General features: G+C 41.1%; 1 protein-coding gene across 1 annotated transcript; it reads right to left on the reverse strand.

Moving 5' to 3' along the window:
* Positions 1–1,011: 1,011 nt before the first annotated feature.
* LOC309687579 (diablo IAP-binding mitochondrial protein-like) lies at positions 1,012–5,560 on the reverse strand. The gene is made up of 6 exons (XM_082502658.1): positions 5,453–5,560; positions 4,911–5,043; positions 4,685–4,807; positions 2,069–2,179; positions 1,822–1,918; positions 1,012–1,486 (listed from the first exon to the last, which is right to left on the reverse strand). Exons 1-6 carry the CDS (start codon positions 5,494–5,496, stop codon positions 1,281–1,283), a joined length of 714 nt encoding a protein of 237 aa, XP_082358784.1. The 5' UTR covers positions 5,497–5,560; the 3' UTR covers positions 1,012–1,280.
* Between the last annotated feature and the right edge of the window lie 14,301 nt (positions 5,561–19,861).

The raw sequence follows: 19,861 nt of genomic DNA on the forward strand, positions 1-19,861 counted from the left end.
TACAGAGTCTCACTGTACTTTATGTGCAGACACCAGTTCAGGGACAAAATGCCATAATGTAAATGTAGGTATGCAGTACAATCTGGGGCTCCTGTTTAATCACAACTATTAATTCAAAACAAATCAATACCGGCTGCATGTGCTGGAGTAAAATATGAGTTGCATTTTGCATATATAAAATACATGTGGCATGATATGAAAATGTAAATGCAATGCATCCCACTGAAGCAGAGGGCAAAGATGTGTAGTGGAGTGGACTTAGATCGCCATCTGCTGGAATAAGCATAAATAAACTAAGACAAATTTCTCTGCTTCATCACATTTTTAACTTTCCTGGGAACAAAGACATTATATCCAATTATGAATAACTCTTGTTTTCCATGTTTTAAATTTTTCCTTAAAGCATCATAATTCATACATTTTTAATGTTTTTCCAGAGGTTGAGTCTTCACTTTTTTCCTGTTCAGTGGCGGTGTGGAAAGACTGCTGCTGTGGATGAAGTGACGACAGGAAAGCAAAGGAGGGGTTTTGAAACCTGCCTAAAAGCTCTATTGAACTCAATCAGGACATGGGTAATTAGCAGTGAAGGTAAAGCTGCTGAGTGAAAACAAGAGATACAAATAACAAGCAAGCTAACGCCGTTTTTAAAAGACTTCTTCAGAGGGACATACGGGTGGGAATCTGTAGACATTTCAACTGCAACAACAAAACAAAACATGCAAGAATTATTGTAATGCGCAAAGAAGGTGCTTGACAGTCAGTCATCTGGGCAAACTTACTGTGTTTACAAAGTGTCTTCTGGTCATTTTAGAAAACAGAACATTTTCACAATGACCACAGGGGATATTTTGTTCGCATAGTTGGCACTCGTGCATCTCATTTGAAACACTAACAATTGAGTTTGGCAACAATGTAAAGTGGACACACGGTCTCCTGTCCAATTTTAGCAGAAATTAAAAACGCATTTTCTGTGGATCAACACCATAACAACAACACGAAAAACAGTTTGCATTTTGTTTACACAGGATGTTTGTATTTATTGCAATAAATCTTGACATAATACAAATGATTTGTGTTCGTTCACTGTTGGTAACCCAAAAAAAAAAAACCCCATTAAAGAAACACTCTTCCAAGAAGCTCTGAATTATAGATACCCTTTTGTTGATGTTGTTGATGTAAGCACATCAGTTTGACCAAACCAAATATATTACACATCATAAAAGAAGACAGTGTTAGAATAATGAGAAGTTATTGTTTTCTGATACTCGTGGCTGTTTGTTTCAGTCCTCTCTTAGATAAGCCTCAGGCACCTCTTCCTCCTCATTATTCTCTAAGGAGGTGGCATACTGTGCCATCCTTTGAACCTCCATTACTTTAGTCTCGGCTAACTTCTTATCTGCATCTAGTGAGAGTTTTCGTGCCTCCTCCACTTGCGCCTGGGCCAACTGAATGTTCGTCCTTGCAGTTACAGACGCATGCTCAGCCCCTGAAAAAAAACAAATGCAAACAGTGTTCAAAGACTCACACAACAACCCTATCCAGTTCAGACATTAGCTAAAGTCATTAGGCAGCCTTCCTTGTCCATCATCTCCATTCTGTTTAAATGCAAAAACCTGTCCGTCTGCAGAGTGACAGCAAATGATCCATACACCGATCAAGGTGCAACACTGTCAGCACCTGAATAGAAACCACCACAAATGGCAATGTAGAAAGCTTAAAAAAGATGAACCCTAGGAGAACTTGCCTCAACACTACAACCTGACTGCTGTACCACACAGGCCAAATAGCTCATGTTTTTTTTTTTTTTTAAAAACAACACACCTGATGTGTATGCGGCCTCAGCTGCTGCTTCACAGAGCTTCATTGCACTGAACCAGGTTGACTCGAAATGCTTGCAGTCTTCCTGTCTGTCATTAACCTGTCAGGACAAAATCAGAATAAGACCCAAACAGATATACAGCAACCTGTTTGTAAATCTGTGGTCACATTTACAAAGAATGACGAAAAAAAACAAAACGAGATGTTTTTCTTTAAATACTTCTAACCGAAGAGAGCAATGAAGACTGACCTTTGCACGCTGGCCAATGATCACCTGCCAGACTGAATCCTCCTCTGCTGGGGTCAGTTTTCCCAGTGAATCCAGATATCGTTTTTGTAGGGCAATGAGTGTGTGCACAGCCTGGAATAAGGACAAGGAGCTTATTAAAGAACAACTTAGTAGTACTTTGGAAACAGTAGGAACACTTCAGGGGTCACCACAGCAGAACATCTATCCCCACTTCACCTTATCCTTTACATTATCTTAAGTCACACCAACAATTTCCCTGTCTTTTTCTTCACTTCATCCCTAAACAGCTCCATGGTCACCATTTACTGTTGTCCATTTCTCCACTGCACATGTTCAAACAAATTAAACTTTATTTTAATGGTTTTAACTGCAAGATTAAACAGTTGCTAGATTTATGATGCAATCTGAGAGCATGAAAGTGTTGGAACAAAGTGATATTTGGAGGCATTTTCACATGCAGTTTAATGTGTTGCACTGAGCAGGATAAGCACTGCAGTCTGCAAACTCGTGATTTTATAAACCTTTATTTATCAAGCTAATAAGCAGATTTTTGAACAGGCATGATGTGTACTCACTGGGAATGGGAAACTCGATACTGGCCTTACATGATATTCTGTACACTGGTCTGAAACATGGTTCAAAATAGCCACATCATATGACCACAGCTAACTGATGTTTTGGTTCGTTTCATGCCATTTTTGACAAAGTGGCTTTTCTGGTGCTTCTATGTTTGATCAGCAGACTGCTGAACAAACCTGATGACACTAAATACCCAAAAAACATATGTCATTATGATCATCATCAGTGTCAGCAGCAACCACAGCAAAAGAATCAGCAAATAGTTTGTGGGAACTCTTTGACAGTGAAACCCAGCTATACCCACCGTGCAAGCATTGATGCCACTGCAGAGGTCAAAAAAATACTTCACTGATGTATTTGTTCCAGACATGACACATGATCCACAGGTCGTTTACTGACATTTATTTACAGGGACACTGTGTTGTTTTTATAATAAATAAAAACAAGTGTGCTGTGTGAACAATTTTTTCATGGGGATGTGACAAAAAAGAAACTAACTCCCCCAAAATGCTGAAAAACTAATTTTTGAAAGAACATTTTTTTTGTTACACATGACAAATTTAGACATTGTTACTTGTTTTTCTCTCACTGAACTGTACTAAGCAACTGAAACAGCCTCGGTTATGTTAACGAAAATAGTATTTGCTGAAACACACAGTTCATAACAGTCACAGCATGCTGTTTTTATACCAGTTTTTCTTGATATGTTTTGAGGATTTCGTGAACACATGTATTGATCGTAGTTACTGATAGTCTACTAATTCTTATTTAGAACTGTGCAACGCTTGATGATAGGTATAGCTGCCAGTGGGTGTCATCAGCAGTAATAATCTTTACAAGATGTTAGACTGAGGAGTCTGTGGACCAGGTGTTTATATACTGAATTATGTGATTGTCTGCTTTGCTGATGACAGAGTGATGATGTTACTGCTTTGAGCAAGGCATGATCGGGCTACTGTTTCCCACAGACAGGAAAGGCATTCTGTCAGAAAAAGAACAAGCAGCTACTTTGGCTACTGCCTTTTCACAGAGGCTCATTACAGCAAGTAGGCAGGTAGTGATTTGGCTGAATTTTACGCCAGATGTCCCTCCTCTCACAACCCCAAAGGGGAATTCCTCAAATGGAATTGAACCAGCATCCTTTAATCTGCTAAATCAAATGTGTTATACTAAGTACTACATTATGGAGCCACAAACTGAATTATGTTTAATTAATGCAAAATCAAGGGGCACACACAAGAAACCAAATAAATAAACATTAGCAAAAACACAATATAATGCCTCCAAACCCCTACGATCACAGTATAATCTTTAGGTGATGGGCCAGAACGTTCTGATCTATGGAGCCCACACCACCCTGCAGAACACAGGATCCAAAGGATCTGCTGCCAAGATTTGAGCATGGGCACAGAGCGACCATGTCATAACAGGTGAAAACTGTTTGGGCAGGTACTACTCAACTTTGTGGCTGATCAGTATATACTTTAGTAGAAAAATGTAGTACTAGTTTTCACATAACCTGTTCAATGTTCTCCCATCAGGCAAAAGATACAAGAGTAATAGTAGCAGAATATCAGACTTCAGGAGTACTACCTACCCCCAAGCTTAAATACGCACTGAACCTTTTATTAATTCAGTTTATTTACATCCAGCTGTGATGATATAATCTGAACGTATTATGCACTGAAATTTATACTATTATCTTTATTATAATAACACAAAAAATTATAATAATTAAAAGTTATATATTAAGCTGTATATTAAATGATCCTCTTGCACTGTGGACTGTTGTTCCACTAAAGCCATTTTAAAGAAAACTGATCCAGTGGAGTTTTTTATGGGGTGATCTATAGCATGAACTTGTATTTTTATACCATGTTGTGCAGAGTTGTGTGTTGTTGGATGTTTCTTGCAGTATATGTGAGCCCATCGAGATAAATTCCCATCAACTGTGATGGTAAAAATGCTACAATAAACATGAACTTGGACTAGATTTTACTAATTGGACAGAAAGTTTCCCATAAGAGCCAGACTTACTTTGGCGTACTCTGTGATGGCATCTATTAGTGCTAGACTGGTCTGAGAGAGAAAAGTGCTTGAGCTGTCGGTCGCCAGAGAGGCTGCTCTTTTGATTAGGGAGTCATGAGAAAGGGGTTCAACCTGCAGCAAAGACACAGAACATAAACATGTAAAGTAGGTCAGGTAGCGGATATATACTGCTGTGAAGTTTGTAACAACTGCTGGGGCAGGGAGGCCGACTCACCTGTTTGAAAGGTACAGCACACAGCCCACCGCCCACAGCTAACGACGCTACACCTGTGTATAGAATATTTCTCCATTTTCCCAGTTTACTAACTGCAGGCTTTCTGCTGCTCAACAGGACACTACCGGAACTCCTGATAAAACAAAAACAAAAAAATACTTTCAGTTTCAGGCTGCGAATTCCAGTGAAATCCATGACGTTTTTACCAGTCGATCAGGTACCAAAGCTCAAAAAGCCCAACGAGGGGAAAAAAACAAACAAACTAAAACCAAATAAAACATTAAAACAAAAGTGAAGCTGGTTTACAAATGAATGTAATTTTGAACATTTTTATTGAGTCACAAAAACAACGCTCATTTAAGCGTAGCTGAGTTATGACTTTAAGACTCATAACTTCCCGTTGCCATTGTTAACCGCGATATCAAACAAAAAAATCATTTTCCTACACTAAAGGATTTTCTTTTCAAAAGTCAGTTCAGCCTAGGATAAATCGACCTGATGACAAAATCAGTACGTATGTTTATTCAACCTTAATGCCTTACCTGACGAAACGGAGATACACTGCTCCCTTCCTAAGCGCGGCCATATTGATCGGCCGCAATTACAACACATCGAGCAAAGGGCTCCAACGGAAGCCGAGGAGGGACATACAATACAGGGTGCATTTCTATATCCATTTAACCTTTTCTAACGCTGTTCTTTTTAAATGACATCTAATAAAACGGAAAACATTTTCTATCAGTATAATGACTAGACTACTTACTGCTGTGAGAATACAAATCATTTCTGTACTCACTCATGCGAAATATGCCAGCAGGATCCAAACTACAAGGGTGCAACAAAGCACTGGGAGCATATTTATGCATTTTTAAAATTTATATCTTCATTTTCTTACACTTTGCGTAACATTAGGCTGTTATTGCATTGGGGTTGCCACAGTATAAAAACTAATAATAAAAATGAATATATGATGATGAAGATATGATGTTAGGATGTATGACTGTTGGATATGGAAATTCTTCAGTAAAATCAAAAAATACAAAGAGACTTGTTCTTCTAGGAGTTTAATATATACAATACTCATGACGTTTACTCTTGATATTACTCTTGACTTCCTTAGACGCAGGTATTCATGGAAATATCACATTCCTATGTGTCAAGTGCTCCAAATATCCAGTTCTGTATGATCAGGTCTGCTTAAACCCTGTCCCTGCCCTTTTATAGATTTTGATTTAAAGAAGAAAAGAAAAGAAAATATCTTTGTTCTATTGAAAGGCCTTTCTATTGAAAGACTGATTCTTTACACACCCCCCCCATGTTTAAACCCTGAAATAGTGTATTACAGCTTTCTGATTTCTGACTACATGGTATTAATGGCTGCTGCTAATACTGAAATTGGAGTGTTCACCCATGGTATTTCTGTGTAACTGTCAAAGCTTTCATATTAATTTCTACAAGGGCTGAATGTGCCTTGTGTTGGACAATCTTGTAATCTTCATCTAACAATGAAGTGAAAGCTCTGCAAAATACACACAAGGTCGCCCCCCTGTGGTTAAAGAGCTACATGCACTGTCTATCTATCTATCTATCTATCTATCTATCTATCTATCTATCTATCTATCTATCTATCGAAATCAAATAGACAGACAGGCAGACAAGTTGAAGGCCCTTAGAAAAAGACACCCAAACTAAAAGCAGAAAAAACCCCCAGAAGTGTTATGGTCTTTTTGGCACATTTCTGCACCTCATGCATGCATTTGAAATTTTTTCCTGTGTGTCTTTTTTTCTAAATATTCATGTGTGTTGCCCTGACATGCCCATGGCAAAGGGCATTTTAAACCTTATCGATTCTTTTAATTTGGTGCAATGTGTGACCGGTCCCACACATGAACGTGGACACACTGGATCTTGTTTTATCTCATGGTTTTTCTGTTTTTAACATGGAGATTTGTGATCCTGTGTTTTCTGACCATAGTAGTGTGATGTTTGTAGTTTCTCTTCCCTGTACCTCAGTTAAACCTCGTACTGCTGCTCAGCACTGTCACATTCTTAACTCCTCCACTGCTGAGCAGTTTTCATGAGTTTTTAACCAGAGCTATAAAATCCTGGAGTTTTTATGCACCCAGACTGAGGAACTGAGCTCTTGGTTTTATTCCACCTGCGGGACTGCTTTGGACACTGTGGCTCCATTAAAAACCAGGCTGCCTAAAACTAAATCTGAGCCCTGGCTGAACAACATGACCCGAGCTGTCAGATGCGAGTGCCGTGAGCTGAGCGCATATGGAGAAAGGACAAACTACAAGTGTCATTACAGATGCTAAAGGACTGTTGGAGTCAGTATCAAAAAAGTGTAAAAGGTACCAAAAGTAAGCACTTCTCTGACTTTAATCTATCAAAATGTCACAACTCGCATGTTTTATTAACAGACCATTAACTCTGTTCTTAGTGCACCACATACTGACTGTATCGAGCCCTTGCCTGTAAAAATCTTTTTATACATTTTTATTGAGAAGGTCTCCTCCACCATGGTTGAAATCTCTCCTTCTGCTCATGACCCCACAGTCTCTGCTTCCTGCTCTGCTGTCTTTGACAGGTTTGAGCCGGTGACACTGACTATGCACACTAGCCTGGATAGATTTGAAAACTGTGTTTTTCGTCTGAAAACGCTCCGTGTCCACACATGCGTCCACATTGAAACGGCCCAAAATGCTTACATTCCAGTCATGCGTATGCGCATAAGAATTAAAGAATTTGAAGAAAAGCCATCTGGAGCATGTACAAACTGATATTAATCTTTTTAGGGCTGTCAAAATCGAGAACAATCAAAACAACTGCTGTAACGCCCTTCGCTATCTTTGTTTAATTGGTCACGTGACTGCATCACATGACTAAAATGCGTCATTGTTTTAGAAAGTTTGCGTTTTCGAGTGTCCACACTGTGATGGGACAGCTCCATTTTAAATGTATGCGTTTTCGAGAGCGTTTTCAAAATGCTGCATTTTTCCTTGAGGAAAACGCCGTCTCAGTGTGGACGGGAGACCAAAACAGAGAGAAAACGATGCGTTAGTGTGGACATGGCCTCTGTTCTCTTTAAAGGAGAGTCATTTGAAGCCTGCGGGGTCTCCAGATGATGCTGTCCCTCCCCGACTCTTAAAAGAGGTGTTACCAACAGTTGGTTCTTGAGCTGGTAAACCACAGTATGTTGTCAGGTGTAGTCCCTAATGATTTTAAACATGCTGTTGTCAAACCCCTGACTAAAAAACCTGCTCTTGATTCTAGGTTCTTGCAAATTACAGGCCTATCTCCAAACTATCTTTTCTAGAAAATTCTTGAAAAGATAGTTCACAGCCAATTAATGACCTTTCTGGAAAAGCAAAATGTTTTAGAGGTTTTCCAATCTGGTTTTAAATCCTTACATATCACTGAATCAGCCCTTTTAAAAGTTTTTAATGATTTTTTTTTAGCTACTGACGCTAGCCACTGTGTTGTTCTTGTGCTTTTAGGTTTGACAGGTGCGTTTGATACACTGGATCATGCCATTTTACTCTCTAGTTTGGAACAGTAGGAACAGCATTAGGGGCACAGCACTGGAGTGGTTCAGGTCCTAAACTTTTTGTGTCAGTCTCTGTGACCATGTGTCGTCCCCCGCTCCTCTCTTTTGTGGTGTCCCACAGGGCTCAGTTCTAGGCACCCTCCTCTTTTCTTTGTATCTGCTCCCTCTTAGTTTTATACTGAGAAAACACGGCATTGCATTTCACATTTATGCTGATGACTGTCAGATCTATGTCCCTCTAAAGAAAAAAGGCACTTATTCCATAAAGCCATTACTTCAGTGACTTGATGACATTCAGGCTTGGATGTCTCTTATCTTTTTAAAATTCATTGACAAAATGACTCAGGTGATGGTTTTTGGTAGTCCCACTGAGACCCCCAATGTGTATTTAGATTCCTTGGCCCAATATAATAAGCCAACTGTCACAAACCTGGGGGTCAAAGTGGATTCTGAACTGAAGCTTCACATTCAGATTAAGGCAATCGTAAAATCAATTGTTAGCACTCGGCTGGATTACTATGATGCACTTTATATAAGGGTCAGTGCGTCATACATTGCTTATCTACAGAGGGTGCAAAATGCTGCGGCCCGTCTTTTAACTGGCACTCGAACGTTTGAGCACATTTCCCCTGTGAAGCTTCACTTCACTAGCTGCCCATTCCTTTTAGGATTCATTTTAAAATTCTTTGCTTTTAAAGCCCTCCATGGCCTAGCCCCATCTTATCTCTCTGACCTGCTACAGCCTTATACACCCACCTGCTCTCTCAGGTCAGCTGTTTCCTGAATGTACCCAGGACTGAGCGTAAACTTAGAAGAGATCGTGCTTTTACTGTAGCAGCTCCAAAACTGTGGAATTATCTGCCTTTATAGATTAGACAGGCCTCTTCTCTGCCTGTGTTTAAATCACTTCTGAAAACCCATCTCTTCACCATGACCTTTGACACCTTGTGAGATGTTGTTTTTTAGTTTATTTTTTATTAGTTTATTCTATGTTGTTTTATGTTGTTTTTTTTAAATATAGGGCTGTTTCAAATGTAATTTTATGTATTTGTGTTTTATTTTTTGGCTGTTCTTAACTTACTTACTGTACGTGCTGTGCTGGCTATTTTAAAGTGCTTTATAAATAAAGTTGGATTGGATTGTCTTTTTTTTAATAGAAAGCAGAATTATTTTTATTTTTAATTGTAGATTGTGTAAATAACAAAGTGAGTGTTGTGCAAAGCCATGCTCTTAGATGGCTCTTGCAAATTTCACTGTTCCAACATACTGAAGAATTACAAGAATGCTTTGACCAGCCACCTATCCCAAATGGTGATATGACCATTTAAAGTTTTGCCAAAATCCAGTTTCTGAATTTTTCTTAAGTGACTTTTCAGAAATCAGGTAAACTCAGGTTATGAATGATTGTTCTTCTGCACAGAGATGTTAAATTAGCGGATTTTTCTTATTGAAACTATGACATATCACAATATAATGCTACGATGCTGAAAGCTAGATTAAAAAAGTTATGGTGAACAAAAAGAAAAAAATTCTTTGATTATAGCTCTTGGGGTGGGTATAAAAAATGCTTGACTGCATTTTTAAATACCACTTATTTACTTTTCTGCACTGGAAGTTTAATGTAAATAACTTTTGTACTTCACAAATGATCAGGGTCCACGAATGCAAATTAAACAAATTAAAAGGTCATATGAAGATAGCAAGGTGTGAAAGATATCGCACACCTACATTTTGCAATAGATCCTGTCATATAAGCATTATTTCTCCACACCTTCAAACTCATTTAGCAGTCAGGAATATATCTTAACATTAATATAAGTAATTTCAATTTAAGTTTTGTTGACTATTTTTCCCCAGTAACTTTAACCTTCTGTTGTTTACCTGCTATTGCATGTGTTGTCATTAACTGCCAGTCAACAGAGCAGTCTTTAAATAATTAATGATCCCGTTAATGATCACTTTTAATTAGTTTCAGTGGAGGTTATTATTATTACACAAAGGGATAAAGTCAACTGGCTAATTATCATCATTATGACTGCATTAAAGAAAACATCAACTGATGACAAACAACCTGGAACTCCCCCATGACATCAAACTGATGAGCAGGTCAAACTTTGAGCAGTAATTTGGCAATGTTTTAAAACCAAGCAAAGTTTCATTTTCCTGACATACGTCTAATTTTCCTGACATGGATATAATGATTCCAACACTGAAATGTCCTAAAAAAAAAAAAAGAATCTGCTGTTTCATACTTAAACTGTTTCATGTATGAATTATGAAATCATGAAACAAGATTTCCGTCAAGATTTGTGATTGTGATTTCTGAGAGTTTTTATTTTTCTTTAGAGAAGAAAAATAAAAACAAACAAACAGTGTAATTGAAATGTTACCAACTCATTTTTCATGGTGTTTGCAAACATGTTTACTCACCTGGACACTTTTTTGACTTTGAAAAAAAGTTATGTATTCAACAAACCAATAACAGAAAATGACTATAATATATATATATATTTATACTGTTATGTTTTTTCCTCATATTTTAACATTTTTAATACTTTTCAAAGCAATGCAAAAATGTTGACCCTGACCCTGACCAACAAGCTGTGGACTTTTAAACGTTTTCTACAAAAGTACTACTGCCACTCAAAATAATGCAGTTCAGTCTGACTTAAAGGAAATTTGACAAAACATCCAGGGTAAAAAATACAAAGTAACACATTTGCATCAATTAACAGAAACTATTTCAGGGACATACCTGGAACACTTCACCGAGGAGGCCTCCTAGTCAAATGCCAGCCACCCTTTGGAGGAAGCTCATTTCCGCTTCTTGCATCTGCAATCTCGTTCTTTTAGTCACTACCCAAATGGGAGAATAAAGGATGTAGACCAACTTTTAAATTGAGAGCTTTGCTCGCATCGAGGCTCAAGAGTTGGGAGTTCGCCTTGTAATCGGAAGGTTGCCGGTTCAAGCCCTGGCTCCGACAGTCTCAGTCATTGTGTCCTTGGGCAAGACACTTCACCCGTTGCCTACTGGTGGTGGTCAGAGGGCCTGGTGGCGCCAGTGTCCGGCAGCCTTGCCTCTGTCAGTGCGCCCCAGGGTGGCTGTGGCTACAATGTAGCTTGCCATCAGCAGTGTGTGAATGGGTGGATGACTGAATGTAGTGTAAAGTGCTTTGGAGTCCTTAGGGATTAAGTAAAGCGCTATTCAAATACAGGCCATTTACCATTTTACACTCAGCTGTCTCTTCACCAAGAGGGACTGGTACAGCGTCTGGATCACTGCAGCTGCAGCACCAATTCATCTGTCTATCTCCAGTAGGGTGTACATTTTAGGACATCCTCAGGTCTCAGGAAAAAAAGCTGTCAGGTCTCAGGTGTCAATTGTCAGGTCTCATGTGTCAGTTGTCAGGTATCATGTGTCATGTCTCAGGTGTCAGGTCTCAAAAGTCAGGTCTCAGGTGTCAGAACACAAGCTATCAGAGAGAGAGAAGCGTCCTTCAGGTGCTGCTGTTGTGAGGTCCCAGCCAATGACTGTAGAAAACATGGACGACACTACAGCACTTCATCCCATTGTACAAGTTGCAAGAACTTCGCTGCAAAGGAGGTGAATCTTTGTCCAGGTCGAGATTTTTCAAGTCTTTTGCATGATCTGTTGATGGGAAAGCCTGCATGACAGTTAGGCAATTGGATGCTATTTTATGAAGTCTCAAGTTCGAGATGGCAAGCATGCCTTGGGCTGCCTTGAGAAGACTGATAGCTGCTGTTGCAGATGGCAGTGACTTGAGTGCATCATCAACGTAGAAGTTCCTGTGTATGAACTCCTTTGCCCCCTCCCCAAACTCGCCCTCTCCATGTAAAGCTGCTCTCCGAAGCCCATAAGTAGCCACAGCTGGAGAGGGGCGGTTGCCAAACACATGGACTCTCATACGATATTCCACAACTTCCTTCGTGATGTCATTGTCTTTAAACCACAGAAATCTGAGGAAGTTCCTGTGGTCTTCCCTGACAACAAAGCTGTGAAACATCTGCTCAATATCTGCTGTGATGGCTACCTGTTCATGCCTAAACCGCATTAGGACTCCCAGCAGAGTGTTATTTAAGTCTGGCCCTGTCAACAGCACATCGTTCAAGGAGATGCCAAGATAAGGAGCGCTTGAATCAAACACAACTCGGATCTGGCCAGGCTTGCGTGGATGATAGATGCCAAAACTGGGAAGGTACCAGCATTCATCTCCATCGTTGAGTGCTGGAGCTGGTTCAGCATGATCTCGATCAAAGATATTCTGCATGAAAGCCAGAAAATGTCTCCTCATCTCAGGTTTCCTTTCTAGAGTTTTGCAGAGACTGGTGAAATGAGTCAGAGCTTGTCCTCTGTTGTTAGGCAGCCGTGGTCTTGGCATGCGAAAGGGAAGGGGAGCTACCCAACTGTTAGCATCATCTATGAACATCTCATTATTCATCAACTGAATGAACCGTTTGTCCTCAATAGATGGGGCAACTTCATTGTCATTCTCGACCGAGGAGGCCTCCTAGTCAAATGCCAGCCACCCTTTGGAGGAAGCTCATTTCCGCTTCTTGCATCTGCAATCTCGTTCTTTTAGTCACTACCCAAATGGGAGAATAAAGGATGTAGACCAACTTTTAAATTGAGAGCTTTGCTCGCATCGAGGCTCAAGAGTTGGGAGTTTGCCTTGTAATCGGAAGGTTGCCGGTTCAAGCCCTGGCTCCGACAGTCTCAGTCATTGTGTCCTTGGGCAAGACACTTCACCCGTTGCCTACTGGTGGTGGTCAGAGGGCCTGGTGGCGCCAGTGTCCGGCAGCCTTGCCTCTGTCAGTGCGCCCCAGGGTGGCTGTGGCTACAATGTAGCTTGCCATCAGCAGTGTGTGAATGGGTGGATGACTGAATGTAGTGTAAAGTGCTTTGGAGTCCTTAGGGACTAAGTAAAGCGCTATACAAATACTGGCCATTTACCATTTTACACTCAGCTGTCTCTTCACCAAGAGGGACTGGTACAGCGTCTGGATCACTGCAGCTGCAGCACCAATTCATCTGTCTATCTCCAGTAGGGTGTACATTTTAGGACATCCTCAGGTCTCAGGAAAAAAAGCTGTCAGGTCTCAGGTGTCAATTGTCAGGTCTCATGTGTCAGTTGTCAGGTATCATGTGTCATGTCTCAGGTGTCAGGTCTCAAAAGTCAGGTCTCGGGTGTCAGAACACAAGCTATCAGAGAGAGAGAAGCGTCCTTCAGGTGCTGCTGTTGTGAGGTCCCAGCCAATGACTGTAGAAAACATGGACGACACTACAGCACTTCATCCCATTGTACAAAAATGAAGCCAAAATATCCCGCATGTCGACGCTGCCATGTTGCACTTTTGGAGCCAGAGTTTGCACAGTAGCGACTTGAGGTGGAGCGTCTGCGTGACGCTCCCGTCCACACACACCCGCTGGACGTGACCTCGAACACGTCCCCTACACTTTTTACGTAGTCTGGCTGCTCCTTTATCTGCCGATGGGTTTACCACGACTGACGACTCATTCAATTAAGGTAAATACAGCCATGTCACAATTATAAAAAACCCCCCCAAAAAACCACACAGCTTATCATCTTATAGTTCTACAACATCTAAAATCACTCTGTTGTTAATTCATTTGCTAGATTAGCCGCTAGCATATACAATGTATTGGAGGTTTGTTGCTAGCTAGTTAGCGATGCTACACACCTGTTACTCTAATAGTCTGTATTAATGAATGATTTAGCACTCCTTAGTTTTTGTTATCCAGTTTTAGACAGAGATTAGATCAGCTGCCCAATCCACAGAGGCCCAGAGTTACTGTTAATATAAAAATGTAATGCTGTCCTTTGAGATTTTAACATAAGACTGAAGACTTAAACACTTTTAGATCAATTACACTGACAGAGCACTCCACAGCCTGCTAACATGGAAACTTTAAATAAAGACAGCAGCAGAAGGTTTCATAGTAGTGTAATTTTAATTTGTTCTTTTCATTTAATAACAGATTCCACATTATTATCAACAGCTTCATTCACGCTGGGGAGAAACTAGTGAGGGAGACCATGAGGACCAAACCGGGTTTCCTGGGTCCAAAGATTTGGAGAAACATCTTCCCTTTCTTTCATCACAGCTGTCCTGTGCCAGATGTTCTGTTTACTGACTGAGAGAGGCATCATTTAACACTAGGAAGATTGAAGCTCATCACACTGATCAAGCAGGACTCATGATCTTCACCAGCAGCTCCTTCACAGGAAAATCTTCAGCACTCCTTCGTAGGCCCGCCCCAGAAGATGGATACACCCAGCATTTCATGAACACTGTAATGGAGACCTTTGGTTTGTGTGAGATGAAGGAAAGCTAAGGCCAGCATTGAGAAGGCAGCAGCTGTGAGTCTGACATCAGATATGTGGACCTCCATCAACACAGAGGCCTATCTTGCAGTCACCTGCCATTTTGCTGATGAGTCCAGCACATTGTTTTAGGAGTGCAATATTTTCCTAATGCACACACTGCAGAAAATATTGCACAAGTGAAAGGCTCACTCATGACAGAATGGGCTATTACTGACAAAGTCACATGCCTAGTAACAGATGGAGCTGCCAATATGGAGGCTTGTGCAAGGGAGCTATAACCCAAACATGCCATATGCATAGCTCACACCCTGAACTTGAAGTGGTGAAGAAGGCCCTTGACCAGACCCCTGAGGTCTCTGACATCCGCGCCAAGTCCAGGAAGATCGTGGGATATTTCAGGAGCAGTACCACTGCAAAGGTAAGTTCTTAAGTGGCTTAATTACAGTTTCTTAAATGCTACTTAAGTGTATAGTTCTGCTCCCTTGACAATCTAATGTATGCTTCTTTAATTGTATTTTGTAAGGAGAGGCTTTCAGTGGTGCAGGAACAACTAAGGAAGCCTCAACTCAGGTGGGATGTCTGTTGTGAGACATCCCACCTGTTTCATCTGAGGAATTTGGTATAATTTCAGAGTGTCTGATTGTCCTAGCACCATTTAACGATATAACCACTGAGCTCTCTCAGGAAAAAAGGGTGTCTGGGTCAAAGGTCATACCTTTGCTCACTATGCTGGATCATTGCCTCAATGAACAAATGGAAAAATCACCATCCATTGGGTCTCCTCTGGCTCAGAAGCTGAGGATGCTATTGAGAGAGAAGCTGGATAAAATACAAACCATGTGTAAGGGGCTACTAGCCCCGCTATATAGGGGCGAAGAGGCGCACAGGTTGCCCTGAACGACTAGTGGGTGGTGGGATCTGAGTCTGTGACCCCCCCCCCCCCCCAGTACAGTTGACCCTGATACTTACTTCTGTAAGAATGGTTTTAGCTGTCTGGCTGATACGGGCACAGAAGAGGGGCTCCAGGATTCAATCTTGAGAAACGATGCCTGCCTGGAGTATACTATACTATCAGACACAAACACAGCCTAGCCTACCTTTCCTCTGATTTTCTGTACCCCAACCAGATAGCTTGGGTGCCCCTACTCCAAGGCAACTTGGGTTAGACAAAAACATGAAACGGTCTCTTCTAAGCAATGTTAAACTTTAATTTGCTCAGATGGCCCTTTGAACTTTACCATCCATCAGTTATGATGGGCCCTGAAATCATGGATGGCAAGAAACAAAAATGCAAAAGAAATAAAAAGAAATCAGGTTCAACGAATGAAACAGGCAATTGTGATCCCACTGTTGTAAAACCCTGGGTTTACACTAGCCACAGACGGGGATCCAAAAAAAAAAATAAAAAAAAAATCACGATACAAATAAAATAATGAAACAAAGAAATTCTCTTCTCCAGAATTATTAACACTGTATCACAAACATGACACAATTTACAATGTTCACAGGGTAATAGTCCCAGTTCCTACGAGTCAGTCCCAACAAAATGTCCTTTGAACATGCAACCATATACAGTCTTTTTTGAGGTGTAACTGTAGTGAACAGGAGCTGACTGCAGGGTCCCAGTCCATTAAGCTGACCAAAGTTACAGCAGTGGGAGTGAGCAGTCCAGTCTCAGGTTCACGAAAGCAAGGAAAATAGAAACCATACCTTTGTCTCTCGGCGACAGTGCGTGGGAAAAGCACTGGGCTACCAAAGGGCTACACTTTCACATACAGCGTAACCAAGGACGTCGTCTGGATGGCAGGGTAACCTATTCCTCGGGGACCCACTTTGTCCTTGATGTCGGGTCCGTAGAATACATCCAACCTCAGGCTAGCAACGGGCAACATTAAGTGTTGTGACTAAACAATATTTCAAATTAATACAGGCAATCCATCATAAAGCAATCATAGATCTAGCCATTACAAATAAAAATCCACCAAGAGGGATGGCAAAACAAGTGATTAAACTCACTAAACCAGCTTCATTAAACCAGCCTCACCTTCTGAGGAGGTTCAAAGAGCAGTAGAGAGGAATACAGAACAGTGGTTAGAGAACAACCTGCTGGCGCTGCAAGAACATTACATCAGCGTGATTACAAACTACGCTAACCTTTCTTTTAATGAAAATGCTCTCCAAATAGCAATTGCTTGGGCAGGAAAAAGATATAAGGCTAGATTCTCTCAATCTACTGTGGAAACCATACAGAACTTCTTTTCAGGGGAGGGAGAATCACCTGATAGGTCAGTTTATGTAGAATCATCCCCCGAGATATCACTGGAGGGAACATCGACATCAGATTTTGACATAGACAGTGAAGGAGATTTTCCACCATTGCAAAGATCAGAACAAGAACATCACCCATCCCTCTACCCCAAAGTGATAGTTGGGAAGCAGACCAGATCAATGGCTGCGGCCTTAAATGACAGAGGGAGGAATAGCCACGGCCCAGAGAGGGTCCATCCACCCCCACGGGACTCTCAATCCACTCCGTTTGGAGAGGAATTAACAATAGACCCTCATATGAATAGACCACTAGAGGGGACCCGTAATCGGACCCTCTCCCCTATAACACCAATACCCACATTTGTGGAAAATAACTCGGCTGCACCCACTCAGGTCCATTTGGGGACACGTGAAGCTAATGTAAGTCAAAAGGGGTCTGCCTCTCCGCCCCACAGCCTTCACAACAAGGATGTGCGGGCGAGGGAGACCGACAACATAGGGAGAAAGAAAACAGACCCCCCTTTCGAACATCTGAAGGTGACTTCACAGAAGGTAATGTTAATCGGATCGAAACAGCTGGCAAATTTAACAAAAGTGAGGGCAGTTTAAGAACAAATAAACATTATTCTAGACCCACAAAATTGACCAGTGTATCTCTTCACCAGCCTACACAGGCAAGGAGCAATGTGGCGGTCTCTCAGAATGACCTGGGCTTACAAATTCATGGCTTTGAACAGGAGAGTAACACTCATCTCTTATTCTACTGCTACGGCAGCAAAATACAGGTTGCAAGCTGAAGGGAGTGCCGCTGTAATGGACACAAGAACAGGGGAGCGAGACACAGCTAAAAGAGTAGCGGGAAATAACAGCATGATGATGCAGGGCCCGGTCAAGCGCAATAATGCCGACTGTGGGACGCAGACGACCTCATCTGACCCTAAAATTACTCCCTAAATGTGTCAGCGGCAACCTCACATCAAAAACGAAATAACTCAAAACAAATGACAGAGAGAGAGAAAGACAAATATGTACATTTTCCCAATACCCATAAGGGGAGAAAGATTATGGACTGGCAATTCAGATGTAACAAACCAATTTGGTTCCTGGGGGACTCTAATCTGTATCGTATGTCGCCACATTGCTCAGGTGAGATTCAGGTCGACAGTTATCCAGGAGCGTCGTTTTATCATTTTAACCAGATCCTGGAAAAAACCCCTCCGCGTGCACTGGTGAAGCTGGTGGTGGTGTCGGTAGGTATCAATAACAGAGACCAGGACCCTCATAAAACATCCATAAAACAGCTTAGAATGCTCTACAGGAAGGCTCAGTCTGTCTTCCCCAATGCAAACATTTACTTCCCATTGATTAATTATTCACACTTCTTACCTCGGGAACAGAAACAGTATTTAGACATTGTGAATGAGTTTGCGCTAAAGCGCTTGCCTGTGATAAGCCATATAGCCGAGAACCAATTCCATACGGTCACAGATAACATCCACTGGACTCAGGAAACAGCGGGGCGAATATTCAAGCAGTGGTGCAGCGAGTTGCAATTGGATTTTTAACTCATACTGAACCTAATATAGGGGATCTCCCTTCAGATTCTACTCGGGATCACTGTAAGGAGAAGCAGGCCTCCATCTTCCATTTACAGTCTCTCACTGATCCACTTAATAGAATTCAATTGGATTTTCATTTGCCCACAGATGGGTTGCATGATTTGAAATCCTCTAGACACACTTGGCGTGCTGAGGAGAGTAATATATTAAATTGATCAACTCTATTCCAACCCACTATGAGACAAATAGAATTTTAGAGAAAGGGCTTTCTTATATTCCAGCCCCAAGTACGCTAGACAGGGAGGATTTATGGAGGGATATTTCCTTATATCATAGGAGGATTAAACTCTTGGATTACTTTGGGGAGGATAAAAAGGATGGGGACTATGGGGCTTTTCTTGCGCTACCATCTAATTGGGAACCTACTTGGGGCCAGTTGGATGAGAGAGTGAGGAAGCTAATTGAAGCCGATTCGCGTGACTCTGCAGGATTCCGACAGTGGACAAGGCGTACAGACGGTGCTGGAAGAGAGGAGATGGAACTGATTAGGGAACTTCAACAAAATAAAAACATTATCTTTAAACCAGCGGATAAGGGCTCAAAGATTGTGATTTTGGACAAACATCAATATATTTTGGAAGCTAATAGACAGTTAGCTAATGCAAAATATTACAGATCTATTGAGAATAGCATTCAGCAAAATACACAAATTCAGGTCCGCAGTATTGTGAGTAAATTATATAGTAGAAAATACATTACTGCAAAACAAAGAGACTTCTTATATGGCCCGGATGAACCCCAAAATAGGCAGTTTTACCTCCCTTCTACCTCCCGAAGATCCACAAAGACCGCAGATGTGGACAGTACCAAATGTGATCCCGCCGAGAAGGCCCATTGTATCGGAGTGTAGCAGCGCGACTTATAATATCTCCCTCTATATAGATCGATTTTTGGGACCTCTCTTTTGTAAACATCCTAGCTATCTGAAAGATACATATCACTTTTTGGAACTTATTAAACCAATACGATTACCGATAAATACGCAATTGTTCACAATTGATATTGAAAGTCTCTACACGAATATCAATACAGAATTAGGCCGAAGAACAATAAAAAACATTTTGGAACAGCATCCGGACCCTAAGAGACCGGATGAAGAACTTTTGCAGTTGTTGGAAATCTGTTTAAGATGCAATGACTTTG

Source organism: Aulonocara stuartgranti (assembly GCF_965226115.1).
Source record: "Aulonocara stuartgranti genome assembly, chromosome: 14".
Taxonomy (NCBI): Eukaryota; Metazoa; Chordata; class Actinopteri; order Cichliformes; family Cichlidae; genus Aulonocara; species Aulonocara stuartgranti.